The 19483-nt window shown below is 44.3% G+C and overlaps 2 protein-coding genes across 4 annotated transcripts in view; one reads left to right on the top strand and one right to left on the bottom strand.

Moving 5' to 3' along the window:
* Positions 1-11642, bottom strand: part of CFAP97 (cilia and flagella associated protein 97) — a 31485-nt gene extending 19843 nt beyond the window's left edge. The window contains exons 1-3 of one of the 3 annotated variants that reach the window (XM_064652638.1): positions 11546-11642; positions 298-1179; positions 138-209 (exon numbers count right to left, since the gene is read on the bottom strand). In XM_064652638.1, coding sequence (XP_064508708.1) covers positions 138-209; positions 298-1159 — 934 coding nt within the window. In that variant the 5' untranslated portion in view covers positions 1160-1179; positions 11546-11642. Of the gene's footprint in view, positions 1-137; positions 210-297; positions 1180-11026; positions 11168-11308; positions 11391-11545 lie in introns of those variants that run through there. The other 2 variants (XM_064652639.1, XM_064652636.1) reach the window with 2 other exon arrangements.
* A 6578-nt stretch (positions 11643-18220) lies between these two features.
* The window catches only part of SNX25 (sorting nexin 25), a 73865-nt gene continuing 72602 nt past the window's right edge, over positions 18221-19483 (top strand). Inside the window, exon 1 of the mRNA XM_064652629.1 lies at positions 18221-18891. Coding sequence (XP_064508699.1) covers positions 18445-18891 — 447 coding nt within the window. The 5' untranslated portion in view covers positions 18221-18444. The remainder of the gene's footprint in view (positions 18892-19483) is intronic.

The raw sequence follows: 19483 nt of genomic DNA on the forward strand, positions 1-19483 counted from the left end.
CAAAGAATTATATCAACACCACTCAAACACCAACCCGTTTTAAAAACATGTGGCACATTAAAACCTCATTCTCTTCTACTGGAACTCATCTGTTCTCAACAATGTCCTACTTTGTAAAAAGAAAATTTAAAAGTCACCTTTCAAAAGCTGATTCAGATCCATGGCATCATGCAAGACTTTTCGACTGTATCTACGATCAAACTCGGAATCTAGTGAAAAAAACAGAGATATAAGATTGGATTTCCCAGCCCCCTATGTTTTGCAAATTTTGTGTTGTACTCAAATTCTCAAAATTACCATATAATTCTTGGTTCACATTTTCCTGTCTCTTTACTTTTAGTTTCTTATCATTTGATGCTACAAGTTCAAAAGACTGGATAGGACTGATGTCTGGAGTTGACAAAGGTGTTACGTCAGTCACTGTGTCTTCAGACTCCTCCAAGTCCTCACCAAGCTTTGGTTTTCCTTCTGCTAATTTCATTGCTGACTGGAATTTTTGTTTTGGAGACAAAAGAGCATTTCTACAAACATTCTTCTTTGGGGAAGAATGAGATGAATCTGATAAACAGCTATCAGAATCTGTATCAGAACAATCTGTATCTGAGCTTGAGGATGATGAGGAGGAGGACGAGGAGGAGGAAGAAGAAGAGGAGGAGCTAATATTAGTATATTTTTTGCTAGCCTTTTTTATGTTGTTTGGTTGCTTAGTTGACTTTGGTCTGACCCTCTGTTTTTTGCCATCATCGCTACTATCTTCTTCATCTGTATAATAGTCTTCTTCACCTTCTTTAACTATTTTGGGGATTCCAGCAGGAACATTCTCCTGTGTTCCTTTATTTGCTGCAGGTGTCGCTCCAGATGCACCTGCATTCTCTGCAACTGGAGAAACTGACAGAGATGAAGCATCTCCAAGACGATCTGGGCTATTTCCTGGGGATTGATGCTTTTGCAAATCTATTTGCTTTTCTTCACTTTCCTCCTTACCACACTTTGCATCCTTTGAATTAGAAACTAAATCAATGCCTGCAAGAGCTGCCTTTGTATTTTCTTTCTCTATACATTCACCATCGTCTTCAGCTTTCTTTTTCTCTTCTTCAAAATCACTGTCAAAGAAAGCATGATCCACTTCACCATCTGATATGTCTTCAAAATGGTCCATACTGAAATACGAAGTGCTACCTGCAATCATCAGAAAACATTTCCAAAGATTAGTGTAAAAACAGATTCAAGGACACTTCTAGTATAATAGTTTTGTTCTTTACTCTTTTAGCTGTAGTAATTTATAATTCTGCAATTAATTGTTATGTTGCTACAGACAATTCCATAATGAATTCAGTAAAGAAATTTAGTGCCACCTTATTGCACACAGCTTATGTTAGACCAAAAAGTTTCAGTTTAAGCCAACAAAACCCATCACAATATCAAAACTATTACTCCTAAGCAAATTAGTCAAACATGGCTAGAGGCTAAAAGGTCTTAACTATTAAAAACAAGAAATTGAAGTGCCTTATTTTGTCCCTTTAAGCTAGAGCCATTTTAAGCTAGAGCCACTAATGAGCTACCATTACTTTGAATTTTATATTAAAAACCTTGCTAGTATATGGTGGTCACCATCTTGGCTGACACAGCCATTCAAACTGCAGACTTTCAGCAGTTAATAGTAGGAACAATTACAATTTACATCAAAAGATCAATGGCTCTGTAGGTTAAATTGTGATAGATGTATGGTGTGTCTGTGTTCATGTTTTAGTTTGGATATGGAGCCTGCTTTTCTTTACAGTCCCCTGTAACTCACACTCCACACTACAGTAACAAAACTTGTTCTTTCAGATGAATCCAGGCTTTAAAAAGTGTGCTCCAGGCATGAAACCAATGCATTTAAACCAGCAGTCACTCTTCAGTCCATGGGACCAGATTGTGGCTAGCCCAAATACATATTATTGCGGATACCAGGACCTCAGTGCTAACCACTACGCTCCACAAATCTGCTCCTATTGTGTCATATTTGTTGCAGAATTATATGGTGCTCGATCCTATGCATGTGGCAGGCAGATAAGAAAATTTCCACTTATTAGTAGTATATATACAGAGTTAAAATAAAAAAGTCTAAACACCCCACAACCAAATAAAATTAGCCAGTATCAAAGACTAAGGGTCCCATCTTGCCAGCAGCACTATCCTCCTACTCTTTACAATAGATTTTACATACATTTTGTAAGCTGCAATCAATAAATATGTAACATTCTTTAGGCCCAAGGAAACCAAACACAAAGACAGTGGAAGCAACTATACAAGGCTGGAGAACCAGCATATTTTACAAGAGGAATGGTCTCCTTTAAACCACACATAATTTGTTGCCATGGCAAACAAAGGTGAAAAAAGAAATTTCCAAGAAAGGTTTGGGCTAAAAATTACTTCAAAATACAGAATTTTTAAAAGTCTATGTCACTCAGACATCTTGCCCCTTCTCAAATAATACTGTTTTAGAGGAACTAGAAACATGCACCCCAAATACAAAAAGCACAATATAAACCTTAAAAACAGGTGGTCTAGATCATCCTGTGGTTTTAAGATCCATAAAGCCAAATGACTGAAAAGAGACTTAATATGGTTAGATGTTGTATATGCTGAAAACACTATTAAGCAATAGAAGCAGAGGTCAAATTTTGGTACCACGAAGCTAACTCTCCAAAGCACTGAGCTCTTCAAAGAGCAACAGAACAAAAGAGTAAAACACAGACATCCAGCAAGTTAAAGTCTCCCACAAAAACAAGGGCTAGTGATCGTGAAATGTCACCCTGCTGCTTATAGAATACTTCATCTGTCTCTTCATGCTGGCTGGGTGGTCTGTAACAGACTCCCACCAGAATGTCGGCCTTGTTAGCCTTTTGCCCAATTCTTACCCAGAGGCACTCAACCTTTTCATCATTATCCTTGATCTTTATACAGTCAAAACACTCCCTTAATGTAGAGGGCCACACCACCACTACTCCTTCCTCACATATCCCCTCTGAAGAACTTATAACCATCCATTGCAGTACTCCGATCATGCAAGTCATCCCACCATGTTTCCATGACAGCGACTTCCTCATAGCTTTCCTGCTGCACAGTGGCTTTCAGCTCCTCCTGTTTGTTACCCATTCTGTGTGCTTTGGTGTACATGCACTTCAGCTGGGCTATTGATTTCACCCTCCATGTCACTTCTTGTGATACCTGGCTTCAGGCAGCTAGAATAGTCTGCAATGCACACCTATCATGTGAATGCCTGAAAGTTTTCCTAGAGCAGCTTCCTAAAAGGATAAGGCATTTTAATATATAAAAAGAAGCACAATAGAAAAAAAGAAGACAGACAGTATAGCAGGCTGGCCATGCCCAAGGAGCAGCAGCAGTCTCACCAGTCATTTCACTGCTACATGCATCTTCCACTCTTCTGGCACTAGTCCTAAGGACTTCAGCCTTCATCTTAATGGAAAACATACATGCCATGGGGGTCAGTTTCTCTCACTGACAATCATTCACAAACTAAAGTTTCATTAATTCTGTTGTCTCCATTAAAAATAAACAAGAGGAAATAAAGAGAATGTATTTTTGGATCCTATTCCACTCATACATCTAGAGTGTCTGTAACAGAGCTGGAATTTGCTAAAACACAATACAGAAGAAGCAACTTTGCTGATAAACCATCCTAAATTAATAAATTGGTTCCCTGTACACTCTCACACCCATTTATATACAACAGAGAGTGTAATTTTATTTCTGTGGGAAGTACAGAGTTCTGTTACACTGTCAATTTTTAAAATATAGAATCAACAAGCGATACTCTAAAATCCCAAAAACTTTCATTACAGTCAAATAGAATCATAGAATCATAGAATCATAGAATCGATTGGGTTGGAAAAGACCTCCGAGATCATTGAGTCCAACCCTTGGTCCAAATCCAGTCCATTTACTAGATCATGGCACTCAGTGCCACGTCCAATCTGCGTTTAAAAATCTCCAGGGATGGTGAATCCACCACCTCTCTGGGCAGCCCATTCCAATGCCTGATCACTCTCTCTGTAAAGAATTTTCTCCTGATATCCAACTTAAATTTCCCCTGGCGGAGCTTAAGCCCGTGTGCCCTTGTCCTATTGCTGAGTGCCTGAGAGAAGAGACCAACCCCCACCTGGCTAGAACTTCCCTTCAGGTAGTTATAGACGGTGATGAGGTCACCTCTGAGCCTCCTCTTCTCCAGGCTAAACAACCCCAGCTCCCTCAGCCTCTCCCCATAGGACTTATGCTCCAGTCCCTTCACCAGCCTTGTTGCTCTTCTCTGGACCCGCTCCAGCACCTCAATATCCTTTCTGAACTGAGGGGCCCAGAACAAATACTTACCATTAACTGCTAATTCGAATTACCACTGTATTTATTTACAAAACAATACAAAACAATTTTGTGTCTTTCTAACACAAAACCCTCTAACACAAGTATAATCAACTCAAATGAGCAGGCTCAACATTCAAGTACAAGCAGTGATCAACCTTCTTTTCTTTTAACCATTTCACTTTCATAGCTGAGGAAGAGGATGGTTCATACAGAGCAGAAAGTTGTTTCTTTTTCTGATCTCATAACATGCAAATTCCTACCATGCAGAACAGCACACTCTGAGTGTGCATCCTCTAAAGGCCCTTATGTTTTCAGGACATTGTAACATTCTCGTATTTAATAAAAGTGGAAAACAAGCCCTTTAACATGCTAGGGCCTGAATCAGAAATGTCTAACGTTACCATGTACATACAGTGCATCACCACAAAGGCCATAATACAGCACAGCTATAGTACACACAAGATACGTCAACAGTATGTTTCCAGCAACAAAAAGGAATAGATATCACCTTAGGATGTATTAACAAACATATATGTAAAGTATCAGGAGCAATGTAATATTGTATTTAGCTCTAATAGGGCACTTTCTGGTTTAGGGTTACTAATTTTGCTTTGTAAGTATAATTGATAATGAAAGACGTAACCAAGCAGGCAACCTTCTCCCAGCCCAAACAATTAGTGCTTCTGGAGCTGGTATCTATCCTTTCAGCTGGAAAGTTCTACCTCCTCAGAACAGTGACCCAACCTCCTGATCTCAGAGAGCAGAAACAAGTGTCTGAGAGCTAAGGGGTTGGAAGGGTTAAAGTGTTTTAATTAAAAGATTTGTACTACCAATGGCACATGTTCTATATGACACTCCCAAATCCTCTAATTCTACATACTCATTATTTCCCCTCTGGGTATCCTGCCCTCTTAAACCTGCTGACCACTAAATCGCCTCTTTGTAGGGTGAACTCGGGAGAGGCTGAAAATGCTGGATGAACCACACTCCCCCTCCTTCTCCCTCCCTTCATCATTCTTGGCTGAGGCTTAAAAAACCCTCAGCAAATAAACAAAAAAAACAAATTTGAAAATGTCTAGAAGAGAGCAATAAAAATGCTAAGATGAAAAAAGCCCTACTTCTGGGAGTTTGTGTAGTTTAAAAGAGCGGAAACAAGGGAAAACATGAGGCTTAAAACCTGTACAGCAGACTTACCAAAAACTTGGTTTGTTCTCAGATACACTTAACACTCATCAAGATCAGCTAGTGCAGCTGCTTCCCAGCCATGTGACAAACCACTCATATCCAGCCCTACCTAACTCCTCTTTAAATAAAGTTTTCATATTTGTTAGTAAGAAACAACAAAGCATGCAAAGGAGGAAATACAGATCTTGGGAAACTATATCCTTTGAGGGAAACCCCCCGTGAATGAAACAACCAGCCTCTTCAGTAGTTATTCAGATTTTCCAAGCTGAGAGCACAATATCTGCTACAGCTGTCCTGCACACCACAAGTTCTCCAAACTTCTCCCAATTTCCTCCAATCCAAACCATGATTAGTTCATAACTAATCTACAGAACAGTCTTGTATATTTTTAACATAAAACCCCTTTGATGAGCTCATGAGAAGAACCTGGAATCTTACAATGGCACATCTTCCAACTATTAGCTTCTATTCTTTCATGGTTCACCTACAAGAAAAATCTGACTCTGCCCAATTACAGGTAGCCATGTTGCTGCTGATTAACCACCCAGACATAACTATGTGGAGGTGAATCCCTTTGCTCAGATTACAACCTATGTATAAGTATTTACTGATTAATGAGAAATCTCTTGTTGCTGGCTCATGAGACAGTAGCAGACTTGTGCCTGAACTAAGTAATCTGAACAGACCACAGAACGTTTGTCCCTCACAGATCAGATCTCACAGGCCCGAATTCAAGCTCAGATCAAAACTGCCATTGTTTCTAATGCACCTGAAACCACTCATCTGGCTGATTCGCAGCTGACTTTCTAATACCTTTCACTGTCTTTTCCTCTCTCCTATCTAGAGAAGAGGAAGGAGGCAAGACCTGCTACTTCAAATCTATGGGGTCAGTATAAACAGCCATTGCTGCCCTTTATTCCTCTGCTTTGCTTTGGGGGAGTGTGGGGGAGAGGGTCCCATTGTTTGCTTTGGTTTACTTTCAGTCCTGGTTCTCTCTGCTGGACACAATAGAAGAATTTTCCCCTGTATGCTCTGAGATACAGTTTAGTAACTCCCAAACCTATGACAGATTAGCCCTCAGAACAGCAGTTCTGTCTCAAACAGAGGTAGGCTTCCTGAAGATGCTCCAAACTACTCTTGAGTCCTTTCAAAAGAATTGCAACACAAAGTTCTGAGTCTCCTGGCTACTTCAAGTAAGAGTTCAGTTCAGTCAATGGGCACTAGAGGATCCTGGAACACAGTCAATTGACATCACTGGTTAGAGCAAATAAAAGCACAAGACCACCAAAGAGCCCTAGATGACTGCAGGGCAAAGGCTTTTAAGTGAATGTATGGAGTGGGGGAGGAGGGGAGGGAGAACAGAGGGAAAAAAAAACAGAGGGGGGGAAAAAAAAAGAAAAAAAGTTCCTCCTGAGCCAAAAATAAGCCATTCCCCTACTGTGAAAAGCTGAAACACATTCACTGAGAGGCATGCATCTGTAGTTCCAGGACTTCAGTCATACAAACACACTAAATATTTGTTCTTCGGGTTCTTCAGCAAAGGTCACCTTGTGACCTCTTGAGCAGAAAGCTAGGCCGGAGAATACTGAGGTTAAATGATGGGAGTGATGATGCCCATCAGACCTGTCTAAACAGACCATAGCTACTCACTCATCGCTGAGAATCCCCAAAAATGACTGGCAAAGCCTCTAAACCCAGGGGGAAAAGAAGTAGCATACGATCAAAACCACAAATAAAGACAATGAGTCTGTTTGTTGACAAGAGTATCAGCAGTTTCTGGAGGATTTCCTTCATAAGGCCCTCCATCTCTACAAGCATAAGTGACACTACCCACATCAAAGTCTCACAGGCCTGCTGCCATACACAGTTTCTCACCACCTGGAACAGTCCCACCTCTAGCTACCTCAGACACTAAGAGGCAAGATGCTAAGGGGAAAGCAGTCACTGGCACTCACCTTTCCCAAAAGTGACCCATAGCCACAGTTTTCCGACTACATAGAACAGGTACGAAAAGCCGAGAAAAGGACAGACTGTACTACCAGATATTGAGGGTGAAGAGCAAAGTAAAAGGCAGCTTAGTTTTCCCACTCCTGCTATACTTGCACATATCTATGAGGAGTATTTTTGCCCAATATCAAGATTTAAATCTTGGGACAACATGTATCCAACCAGACTATCCACAGTCTGGCAGAGTAGTCCACAACTGCATGCAAGAAAAAGGAAAATAATTCCTCTTATTAAAGCAAAACTTCAACATATCTGCCACATAAAGGCTGGAGTTACATTTGCCACCATCCCAGCGCATCACTCATGGGACTACCTGCAAGTGCTTTCCTTAAGACCCAAGCATACCACTCAAACATCAGATCCCTCAGGACTCACTAAGGCTGTTGTTGCAGTTGTTGGGAGTCAGGTATTTGAAACTACACGGAGCCATAAAACCTCTCTTTCACCACAGTTCAAAAGTAAATGAGAAACAACAATTCTTTCACCACTATCTGCATGGTAACTTTCTCCCAGTCTCACCTCATAAGTACTAGTTGTGACCAGTCTGTGCTTCCGCCTCATTCACTGCACGCAGTAGAGGTATGGCCCAGAAACCTTTAGAATCTACGGATGTCTATCTGCTACTGTTGGGAAGCCAGACCTCAAAAATAAACCCGTAATACAGTTCAAGAGCATTGAAACTTTTATTCAAGAGCTGACTATCTACACTGTTCACGTGCCACCTACTTCAGGATTTTTCTGGATTTGTCTCTGAGCCAGCCCTGAAATAGACGGCAGGACCACAAAGGAAGCAAGTACACCACTTTGCAAACTACCGATGGAGTCCAGCAGCAGATAAATCAAAGATAATTCAGAATATCAGGCCATCCCTACCAAGTGGCACAACACCTGACCTGTCTCCCACAACAGAGATGCTCACCGAACCAGAAGTGTTTTCATGCTTCTAATATTACAGATTTAGTATGCTTAGTGACCTGACTACACAAATAGGTGTCATCAGCATTTCCTTCAATGTTTTGCATAGATGTGCTTCCACACACATCAAACAGACCTGAGTTTCTGGAAGGATTTCCTTCATAAGGCCCTCCATCACAAGATGTGTCTATTATCACAGTTTTAAACACACAGTTTTACAGATGTAACAATTACATTCTCCTCAGCCACTGAAAAATAAGATGCAATTCTCAATTTTCAGTGGGAGGAACAAGCACTGTCTGGTACAGATGGGCAGGGGGAAGTATAGAAATTCAGTCACTAAATCAGTATACAAAGAGCAGCTTCAACAAATATCACTTAGAAAGAGTCTAAATATATTTGTTTCCTCAAAATGTGTGTATGGGGCAAATGAGGTAAAAGGCTCTTGAGATAATCTCTTGCATTATATTTTTGTGACTTACTTGTTTCTTCAGATGAGAAGATATCAAGTACGGAAAAGCAGATAAGATGCTCACACACAGGGCTCTACTAAATTCAACATAATAAAAGTTTCCTGGAGTTCCAGTGTTATTACAATGCAACACTTTAAGAATGACAAATACTCACAGCTGAATTGTGACTTAAACATCCCTTGACATTGCTGAGTGGAAAAAAACTTAGTCAAAGAACATAGGTTATGTTTTAGACCATTACTGTTACCAGTCTTAGCCAAACATAACACCAAGAAGCAGAGAATGAAACAGCTTTAAGAAACAGCTATGGTGAAATCAATAAGGTACAGCCATCACAGTAAGTTTCCAATCTCCCAAGAATTTAGGGAGATACCTAGGTTCATCTAGGATCCAGCTCACTTTCAGACTCTTACATCAAAGCTTCAGGTACAATATTATGTCATTCAAAAGGACAGATTTCAAAAAGCTTGTAGATGCTCCTGTCCCCTATGCCACACACAACCATATGCCACCTACCCTACAAATTTTGCGCTTTTATGTGTTCCTGGGTTGAGTCTTTAAAGGTATTGGCCAATTGCACTTTCCAAGCCTCAACAGGCTCTGCAGTCCTGACGGCACTCTAAGCCCATGTAAGTCTTATGAAGAAACACAGAATCCTCTGAATGCCCTTCTGAACACGGGCAAGCATGAAACCAAAACAAAAATCCAAGTAGGTCATAAAAGTTTTAAGTTCCAAGAAAAAGAATAGAACGTCCCTAAATTACTTGTCCTTTCCTTTGGTTTCTATTCTAAACCACTACAAGTATTATCTAGGTTGAGAAAAATCAAAGGAACAACATATGCACTGCAGGGAAAACAAAACAAAACAAAACAACAACAACAACAAAAAAAACAAACCAGGAAAAAGTGGTGGGAAAGCTTGAGGTATTTCAAAAGCAGAGTCCAAAGCTCTGACAACTATATTTCTAAATGCCAGTTATTTCACAAACCCATTCCTATGCCTACTTATTTTCTAGCAATGACGACTTCATTTTAGTCTTCAAGTAACTTCTCTGAAGAATTTAACTTTGTGGAACTTTGTTCTCTCTCCACTGACAACTCCAGCAATCACTTTCTATCAAACAAAGATAGATTATTTTTTCACAGAGGCAAAAATGTGCATAATGCACTCTATGCCCTATATTGAGCACCTCACTACAGACAAAAGCAGGGATACAAAATAAATTTAGCGCTGCTATTTCTGTTACATTCATTCCATCCCACATTGTTGTCCTGGTGTTTTTATGAATGTTGTACAAGAATTTTAACCACACAATTTTTAAATATATAAAGGTCCAAATGCAAACACTAGACACTTTTTTAATATATGTTTTATAGTAAGAATGAACAAGCATAAGTGTTTGCATACTATAATTATACTAGTTTCTGAAAAATTGTTCAGCACAATTGTAAAGGAAAAACTTCAGCCAAGCATAAAGGTTACATGATTTTAAATTACATTGTGCCATAAGACATGCTGAACTATATTTTAAAATGCCAGTTTCCATAACATGCCGTGAAAACTCCAGAAAAAAACCCGGAGTTTGACAAACACAACATACACTCCACTGTGTTGTACCATCTCGCTGAGTCGCTTTCAAATGTATTCCGTACTCTGCTCTGCTGCAGCGGCCCAGGTTTCACAGTTTTATCTCTTTAGTGATTTCCATACAAATCCACAGGGGCCGAGAGGTTTGGTGGGTGGTTATTTTTCCAAACTACAGTCTCACCTGGAGAACTGTTAGTGCAGAACTCTGCAGGGCAGGGGGAGTTAAAAGACTTTCGTCCTGAGCAAAGTGTGGAGAAGTGACTCTTGCGATAAATTAAAATGCTCGAGGCAAGCTGTTTACAATGACCATTTTAGCTGACTTAAATACCACTAATTAAACCCAACCAAAGCACTCTACTATTTCAGCATCACTGCAACGTGTCCCTTCCAGTTCGGTAACTTGAAGGATGGCGTGCACGACACTGTAACTCACTGTCAAAGCCGACGGCTACGACACCAACGAGGGCCGGTGCCTCACAAGAGAATCTCTCACCTCTTTTCCAGTTCCCTCCGAGGAGCAAAGAGGGCAGGCATGGCATTGATGTGGGGCGTACCACACGTCTCAGGGCCATGACCAACTCTGGCAGCTCAACGCCAGCCCCAGCTCTGCAAAGACAGAGCGCACGACGCGCTCGGGGACACCTACGTGCGCATCACTCAGGCAGGGGCCCGAGTGGAAAAAAGGCAAGTTAAAAGGAAAATCATATATATATATATATATATCTCCTGGTTTTAAATAATATATATGTACATACGAACAAAACATGTCTCCCACCTTGTTTCGGGAAAAAATTGCCGCAGACGGGGGAGGAACACGCCCGTCGTCCCCAACCGCCCCCAACCGCCCTCCCGGCACCTTCCGTGGGGAGGAGGCACCAGAGGCCCCACCGCCGGGCCGGCAGCTCCCGGCAAGAAACAGTAGCAGTAGCAGCCACTGCTGTCTTCCCCCTCGCCCTCCCCTTCCCCCGGCTTTGTTGTGGTAACCGCGCAGGCAGCCAGGGCGGATACTCACAGGCACGGGAGGAGAAACAGAGGGGAGGAGGAAAGCCGGAGCTGCGCAGCTCTGCCACCGCCGCCTCGCTCCCGCTCGGCTCCTGCGCAGCCCCGCCCGCCGGGCGGGGACAGGCGGTGCCTGAGCGGGGCGGGCAGGGAGCGGGGCGCCGGGACCTCCTGGTGGGAGGTGCCCCTGGGGCACGGGCTATCCCACAGAACCACAGAAACAGTTTAGTTGGAAGAGAGCTCTGAGATCATCGAGTCCAACCTGTGACCGAGCACCACCTTGTCAACTAGCCCATGGCACTAAGTGCCACGTGCAGTCTTTTCTTAAACTCCTTCAGGGACGGTGATTCCACCACCTCCCTGGGCAGCCCATTTCAATGTCTAATCACCCTTTCTGTGAAGAAATTCTTCCTAATGTCCAACCTAAACCTCCTGTGGCACAATTTAAGACTATGCCCTCTCATCTCGTCACTGGTTGCCTGGGAGAAGAGGCCAATCCCCGCCTGGCTACAACCTCCCTTCAGGTAGTTACAGAGAGCGATAAGGTCTCCCTGAGCCTCCTCCAGGCTAAACAACTCCAGCTCCTTCAGCTGCTCCTCATAACACTTGTGCTCCAGATCCTTCATCAGCTTTGTTTCTCTGGACTTGCTTTGTTTCTCTGGACTTTCTCCAGCACCTCAATCTCCTTCCTGAATTGAGAGGTCCAGAAATGGACGCAGTACTTGAGGTGTGGCCTCACCAGTGTCAAATACAGAAGAATCACTTCCCTAGTCCCTGTGGCCACACTATTTCTGATACAGACATCAGTCCCTTCCCGCCCTTCTCAGCTTCGTGGGAATGGGGCAGAGAGCTGGGACTCTTGCTGAGGCCATGGGGCCCCAAGCTGAGGTGATTGTGCCCCAAATTGAGGTGATGGTCCCTGGGTTGTGGTGGTGTGGCTTCAGGCTGAAGTGATGGGTCCACAGGTTGAGGTAACACTGCCTCAGGTTGACATGGTGTTGCTCCTGGTTGAGGTGATGGATCTTCTTGCTGAGGTGATTGTGCCTCAAGCTGAGGCCATGGGGCTCTGCACTGAGACAATGGTATGCTGGGCAGAAGCAATGGGGCCCTGAGGTGATAGTGCTCCTTGTTGAGGTGATTGCCCCCATACTGAGGCAATGGGGCCAGCCCCAAGCAGAGCTGATAATGTCCCTAGTTGAGATGATTGCCCGCAGAGTGTGGTAATGGGGCTGCAGGTTGAGGTGACAGAATCACAGTCTGAGGTATGGTGCCCAACGTTAAGGCAATGAGGCCCCATGCTGAGATGACAGTTTTTCATATGGGGGTGACAGTGCCCCATATTGAGGTGATGCTGCTCCAGATTGGATGATGGTGCCCCAGGTTGGGATGATGGCACTCGTGGTTGATGTGCTGGCAGCCTGTACGGAGGGGATGGTGACCCAGGCTGAGGGGGTCGTTCCCCAGGTTAAGGTGAGCCACCCTAAGGTGATGATGCCCCATGTTAAGACAACAGGACCACAGGTTGAGGTGATGGGGCCCTACATTATAGTGCCAGGGCTGCAGCACTGGGCAATGTATCCTGAGGAAATGGAGAGGGGAAACTAATCTGAAGGGCTTCTAGGGACATCTGATCCAAATATTTGTGGTTGGATCTGGACCTTTCCCCAAGTGAACCTGATCTCAGCGTCCTTGAATTTCAGTATAATTGTTGTAGAAACATGGATAGAACCTTCAGGCAGTTTCTTTACTTCTTCCGCTGACTAGGTAAGTGATGGGTACCTACTAGTGATCTCCCACTGGGAAGGAGAAGCATCCTATGTAAGGATGGGAATGCTTCCAGCTCTTTCAAAGGGTTCAGTTGCAATAGCAGACCTTGGCATTTCTTTAATGACAGCAACGTTACTTTTTAACAAAGTGGGAGAGAATTCTGTGAAAAGAAAGATTTCCAGATTATTGATCCACATATTCAAAACTCAAAATTCAACTTTACTTTGGTCCCGTTGTTCATCATGAAATAGATTTAATGACAGAATCACGTTTTTTGCTGAGCATACTAAATTTTGAGCTAAATCAAGGCTGTGCAGGCAAGTCAACTGTTATGTATATTGCCCTATTTCACTTGGCACATGAACACACACACACACACAGAGGCACATATGTATGTGTGTATATACACACACACATTTTTAAATATATATATGTAGCAAATGTGTCAGAACACTACAAGAGAAGAAAGAAATCTCTTGAGTAAAACAACTGAACATGCCTATGTTAACCAGAGTCAAGTTCTACTTGTGCTACATGGTGTTTAATGAAGGTTCTGCAAATTATGTAGACTAAATTTTTATACTTGGTCCATTCTTATTTTTCTGGCACCTGACTCAGTTTACTGTTGAAATGTTTAATAATGACACTGCATCTAAAATCAATGGAAGCTGTATTTGGAAAACACTGTGCTACAAAATGCTGAGCCTTTACTGATCTTACCATGTGAGGTCTTGGGTTACCTCACACAGGACACTAAATGGGTGCCTTCGTCCTTTTTTCCTGTGTGTCAAGTCCCTGCCTGCAAATATTCAAAATACAATACCACTGTCTCAAAAAGGTGTAGCAAAAAATAAAATCAGTTAATATTAATGTAACTCACATATTTTGTACATTTAAGATACTGAGAAGTATAACATACCATCTCCATTTCTCTTTCTCTGTTAGCTAGGATTCCTATGATTGCTTCTAACAGTGTTAGTTATCCAGGTTTACCTCTTTTACCACCAGGTTTAAAAGTTCATGAGCCCTTGTAGGTTTTGTACCCAGAATCTTAGAAATTTCTATAAACTATTAATATGACTGTAACTGCAATGCAGCACCACAGCAGTTATTAAAAAAGCATGTAATTCATTCAAAGTTGTAAGTATGCTAAAAATATAAACCAAGTATGCACTTTATGCACCTTTTTTTGCCTATAATGTAAATTTCCATTTAAATTGAGAAGTGGTAACTTGCTAATGTTTATAGCAATGGGATCTGAGCCAGAAAGGCTCACAAAACAGAAAGTAAATGTGAAGAAGTCTATAAGAAAGTAGTCATTTTAAGCTTGCCCAAACATTTTAAAGGTGCAAATTTATTGAAGTGTAAAGTTTGCAGTATTGTGAAGGTGCAAGTTGAAAAATTGTCCCTAAAGACAGCTGTAAAATTGGCTTCAAATTAGTGGGGCTTTGTCTAGGGTATGTTATAAAGAGAAATTATACTCCTGGTTCAGAGGAAAAAGGTGAAGATGCTGACTCTTCCCCCAAACCAGACATAATTTCCATTTTAAAACAAGATTATAATTGTCTTATCTTTGTAGGAAAGATATTTGCTCTAATGCTTGAATAAGGTAGAGTTTGAATCTCTTATAAACTGGTTCCATGACTGGTTAAATAGTTACAGAAAGACAATACAATAACCCCCAGTTCAGAAAATTGACCTCTGAAATCCTTCTGTCTTGCATAGAAAACTAATTTTTAAAGTACAAAAGGGGAAGTTCAAATAACACAGAGGTAAACTTGAAAATTGCCATTTACTTCAGTGGAGCTAGGATGTCATCTAAAATATTAGGAATTGTAGCTCAGGTTGAAAAGTCATAGAATCTTATTAAAAACTAAAAGAAAAAGAACCAAATCTTCTTCCAGCTCTATGGATACACACTTGAATTGATTTAGACATATCTAATTCAGGGTATGATGTGTAAATCCTAGCTAAAATTGGTGGGATTACTCACTCAGACAAGAACTGGTTTTGTGCATAAGCACTGCAGGGCTAAACCGTAATTGCAGGTAGGTTTTTTTTTTTTTGTTATTTTCCTCTCCAATTCTGAGAATTAATACTGTAATAAGAAAATAATCTCTGTTTACACAGGACTAACAACATTACATGCTCTGCTTCAGGTTAATTTTAAAATTCAATTCCTTTAAGTAGCTCTGACAGAGGCCCTGGCAGTTTCCTGAATGCATTTGCAGTAGAAGGTCTCTGTCTAGTTCCTTGTGTGGATCTTTATTAAGATCCTAGAATAGACCTTGAACTCAGTCCAAAGCCCTGTATATTCTAAAATCTTTGATGGATAAAGCGTGTGCTGGGAGATGGATCTTTGCTTTCTGTTGTCTACCTGATGAGAATAAAATAATGTTATAGGAAACCTTCTAGCATGTTGGACCTTATCCAAAAGCTTTCAGACTCTGCAAGAATCTCTCTGTCGGTCTTAATGATCAGATGTATTGCAAGAACCCTGTTCCCAAAGCTCTTCAGTGAAGCATCAGGATGTTTTGCCACAAGGCAATTTGCCTGGGAAGGGACTGCCATTGCAGTAGTACTTTCACTTTTAGGCTATGATGATTTTCACCTTCAACCACATTAGAGATATTACTTAAATAATCAATTTTGGACACTGCGAATGCTCTGAGCTAGTATTTAAAAGGATTTTGTGCAATTTAACATCCACTAAATAGAACAAACTGTAATAAAATTATATTTAAGTTACTGTAAGGACTTTGGGTCAAAGTAAGGAGAAGTGTATCTTTTGATCAGCGACCAAGAGGGGAGCTAAAATCCCTTCATAACTACTTTGGGATTTTGAGAAGAAATACATTGCTATACAAACCTCTATTACACACAAGCAGGTATATATGGAGACAATTTTGCTTTGAGCCAGACCAGACCACCACACATTGGTTAGTTAGGTGAGTTAGGTTAGAACTAGCTTAGAAAATACTGTGATGGAGTAAAACTGTGGCAATGGATTTGCCATATGCAGGATGGAAAAAGTCCTGTCAGAGATGGACTGGTGAGGAAAACAGCTCTAATGTTATAGAAACAGAAGGTTTTACTGTGGTTTAAACATGTTTCAAAATGGCTTTTTGTATTTTCTGCAGTGTCACTGTCTCCCTCTCCCCGACACCCCCTGTGAAGCTATTGTCTCACACAAGGTGTCCTGGGAAGGTGTCCTGAGGTGTTTCTCATTGGTCCTTTGTTAACCCCTTCCTATTGGCTGTTGACCTTTTACCTGATGGTTTTTTCTGTGTAATCCTGAACTTGTGATTGGTCCCCTTTGACCCTCCTAAAAGCCTTATAAACCCCAACCCCACAATAAACTCTCTCTTTCGTCCGTCCCTCCCAGGTGGTCTGTGTGTGCTCCTTGCGGGGTCGCTGGACCACGTGCAGGGGTGGGGGGAAGGGCATTCACCTCTCAGGTAATGGGGCTAGCAGCCTAAGGCCTGGAGGTCTCCCTCATTCCCACTAATCCGCCGTATAAAACATTAGTTGTAACTCAGAATTCTGACTAGCTGCATGCCTCTTCTGTGCCCATTTCCATTATAGTTCTGCACTATGAGCTGATACCAACTTCCCTGTTACAAGTGCCATGCTTGGGCTGTAACTGAGCCTTTTGGACACCTGCACTACTCATGCTCAGCGCCCTTGGCTTGCTGAGCATTGTAGAAGCACAGGGAAGTTTGGAGTCTGGTGTTATAAACAGTGCTAGTTGCTCTCTTGAAGTTATACAGAAATGTAACCATTCCCAAGATCAGAGCCTTGATATTGGTTTCTTTCTTCATCAGGCTAGCATTGTTCATTTGACAGAAGCAACTTTTTTACAGAGCGTAAATAAATCTATTCCAACCTCTGCAACAATAGCTGTGTTTAAAAGGTAAGATTCAGGACTATTTTACACTTCACAAGTGACAGAGCAGTGGCAATCTGAAAACTGCTTACCAGAACATTTTTAACTGTAAACACTTCTACAGAGTTTACAGGTACCTGCTCTTAAAATAAAGCCCATGAGTAAATGCTTGTAAATCCTCCTTTGCACAGTCTAGCTTCCGTAAGGAAGGCATTGTCCTTTATTCCTCCTCTGAAGAGATCAAGGCCTCCCACTTGGGCTGTGGTTGGTAGCTGCTACGAACCTGTAGCTGTAACTGTGCCGTGCCTATGACAAGGTGTACACATGTCCTGAGCACAGCTGAAATACAGCAAGGTTTATGCTGTTCCTGGAATTTGTTCTCAGAATCTGCCACAAGCACCTGTAAAACATCAGACCAGCAGAAAGAGCGTGGTGACAGGCTTCCGTTGGGGTAGTGGGGCTGGGTTCTGCAGAATCACTGTTGTACCATTTTGATCGCTGTTCTATCAGTCTTTTATTTCTGAAATCCCGTTATATGTGGTCTCCTTTGGCTGATGAGAGGAGTGCAGGCAGAGCGGTGCGAACTGCGCTCACTCAGGAGACGGTCTGGACCTCAGCGGTGTCCCAGGTCACGGCTTAGTCATGAGCTCTGGCCAGGCCTCGGTGCTGCGGTCTGATCACTCAGGCCCCTCTGGGCCGAGCCGCAGCCCCCGTGGCGGAGAGGCATTCCGTGGGGCCCAGCTCCACACCGCAGCCGGCGGGGGTCCCCGCGGGAAGGCTCTCACGCTCCTAGGTTCGTCCGACCCTTCCCGTTTCCTGGGCTGTGCCTGGGGCCGCCTCCAGCCCCATCACGGCGGAGCCCCGCAGAGAGAAGCCAGACCCGGCCGTGAGGGGGTGCGGCGAGCGCACATGTGCCCGGCCCCCCCGCCCGGTAGGCACCGCCCTCGCCCCCGCCCCCTCACCGGCCGGACTCGGAGCGCCGCGGCGGGGCCTCCCGGGCTGCTGCCACGGACATCGGCTCCCGCCGCCCAGCGCCGGGCAGCGCTGCCGCCAGGAAGCGGCCCGGCCGCCGCGCACCCGCCTGCGGCCGGGCATGAGCTCCGGCTCCCCCGGCGGCCGCAGCGGTGCCAGTGGCGGCGGCGGGCGGCGGAGGAGGCGGCGGCGGAGGAGGAGGAGAGTGGGGGCCCGGGGAGCGGCGACCTTCGCAGGGGGCTGCCGCGGCGGGAGATGCGCTTGCTCCCAGCGGCGCCAGGAGCAGCATGTTCCCCGGTGCCGACAGCGCTAGCAGCACGGCCGGGCAGCCCGAGGCGGCGGGGGCTACCGCCCCCGGCCCGCTGGGCTCGCACGGCCCCGGCGGCGAGACGCGCCGCCGCAGCGCCCCGGCGGCCGCCGCTGTGGCCGGCGGCGGCGAGGAGGAGGCGGCGGAAGACGAGGAGGACGAGGACCCCGGCTCGTCCCGCTTCTTGCTGGCGGCGGGGCTGGGACTGCTGGCCGTGTCTGTCGTCCACCTGGGACAGGAACGGGCCGAGGCGGCGGGCGGCGGGCCGCCGTGCCTGGCGCTGCTGCTGCTCCGCCTCGCCCTCTACGCGGGCTGCGCCGCCGCGGCCGCCGCGCTGGGCACCCTCTTCGTCCTGATGTGCCGCGGCCGCCGCCGCCTGCCGCCGCCGGACTTCGCCGCCGCCGCTCCGGTCCGGCGGGTCGCGGGGGTGAGTAGCGGGAGGGGAGCGGAGCAGGCGGCTGCCGCCCTGCCCGCCGGCGGGGAGAGAGGTGGCGCGGCCCTCGCTCCGCCGCGGAGCGCCACGCCACCCAAACCTCGTGTCCTGCTGTCCTCCCGCGGCCGCAGGAGCCTGCTCGCATTCTGCCCCTCGACGGGGCTCTAAATGGCTAAAGTTGTGGTGGAGGCTAGCACGGGAAAAATCTAGACTTTGCTCTGGGGGAGACCTCCGGATTGCGGGAACGCTTGCACGGCAGTTCGCTGTAGGCTGTCTCCTTTTCTGCTCCTCCCGTCGAAATGTCATTGGTAAAAGAGCGACTTGCTCAAAGAGGCAGCATAGCGTTGCTTAAGTGCGTGCTCTGAAGTTGGGCAGCTCAGATAGTGTTATCATAATGCGAGTGTGTACTCAAACCATTGCAGAGCTCTGTGCGAAAGGGAAACAATTTTATTTTCTGTACATGCTATAAAATGTACTAATTAATGAGCTCTTTGTAGTTCACTGCTCAGTACTTTTTGGTTTCTTCTGAATGGGACTGGTAGTACAAAGTATTTGGAAACTTTCCTCCCATCCATGCCTCTGTTCC

This window comes from Pseudopipra pipra, chromosome 4 (assembly GCF_036250125.1).
Source record: "Pseudopipra pipra isolate bDixPip1 chromosome 4, bDixPip1.hap1, whole genome shotgun sequence".
NCBI classification, from domain to species: domain Eukaryota; kingdom Metazoa; phylum Chordata; class Aves; order Passeriformes; family Pipridae; genus Pseudopipra; species Pseudopipra pipra.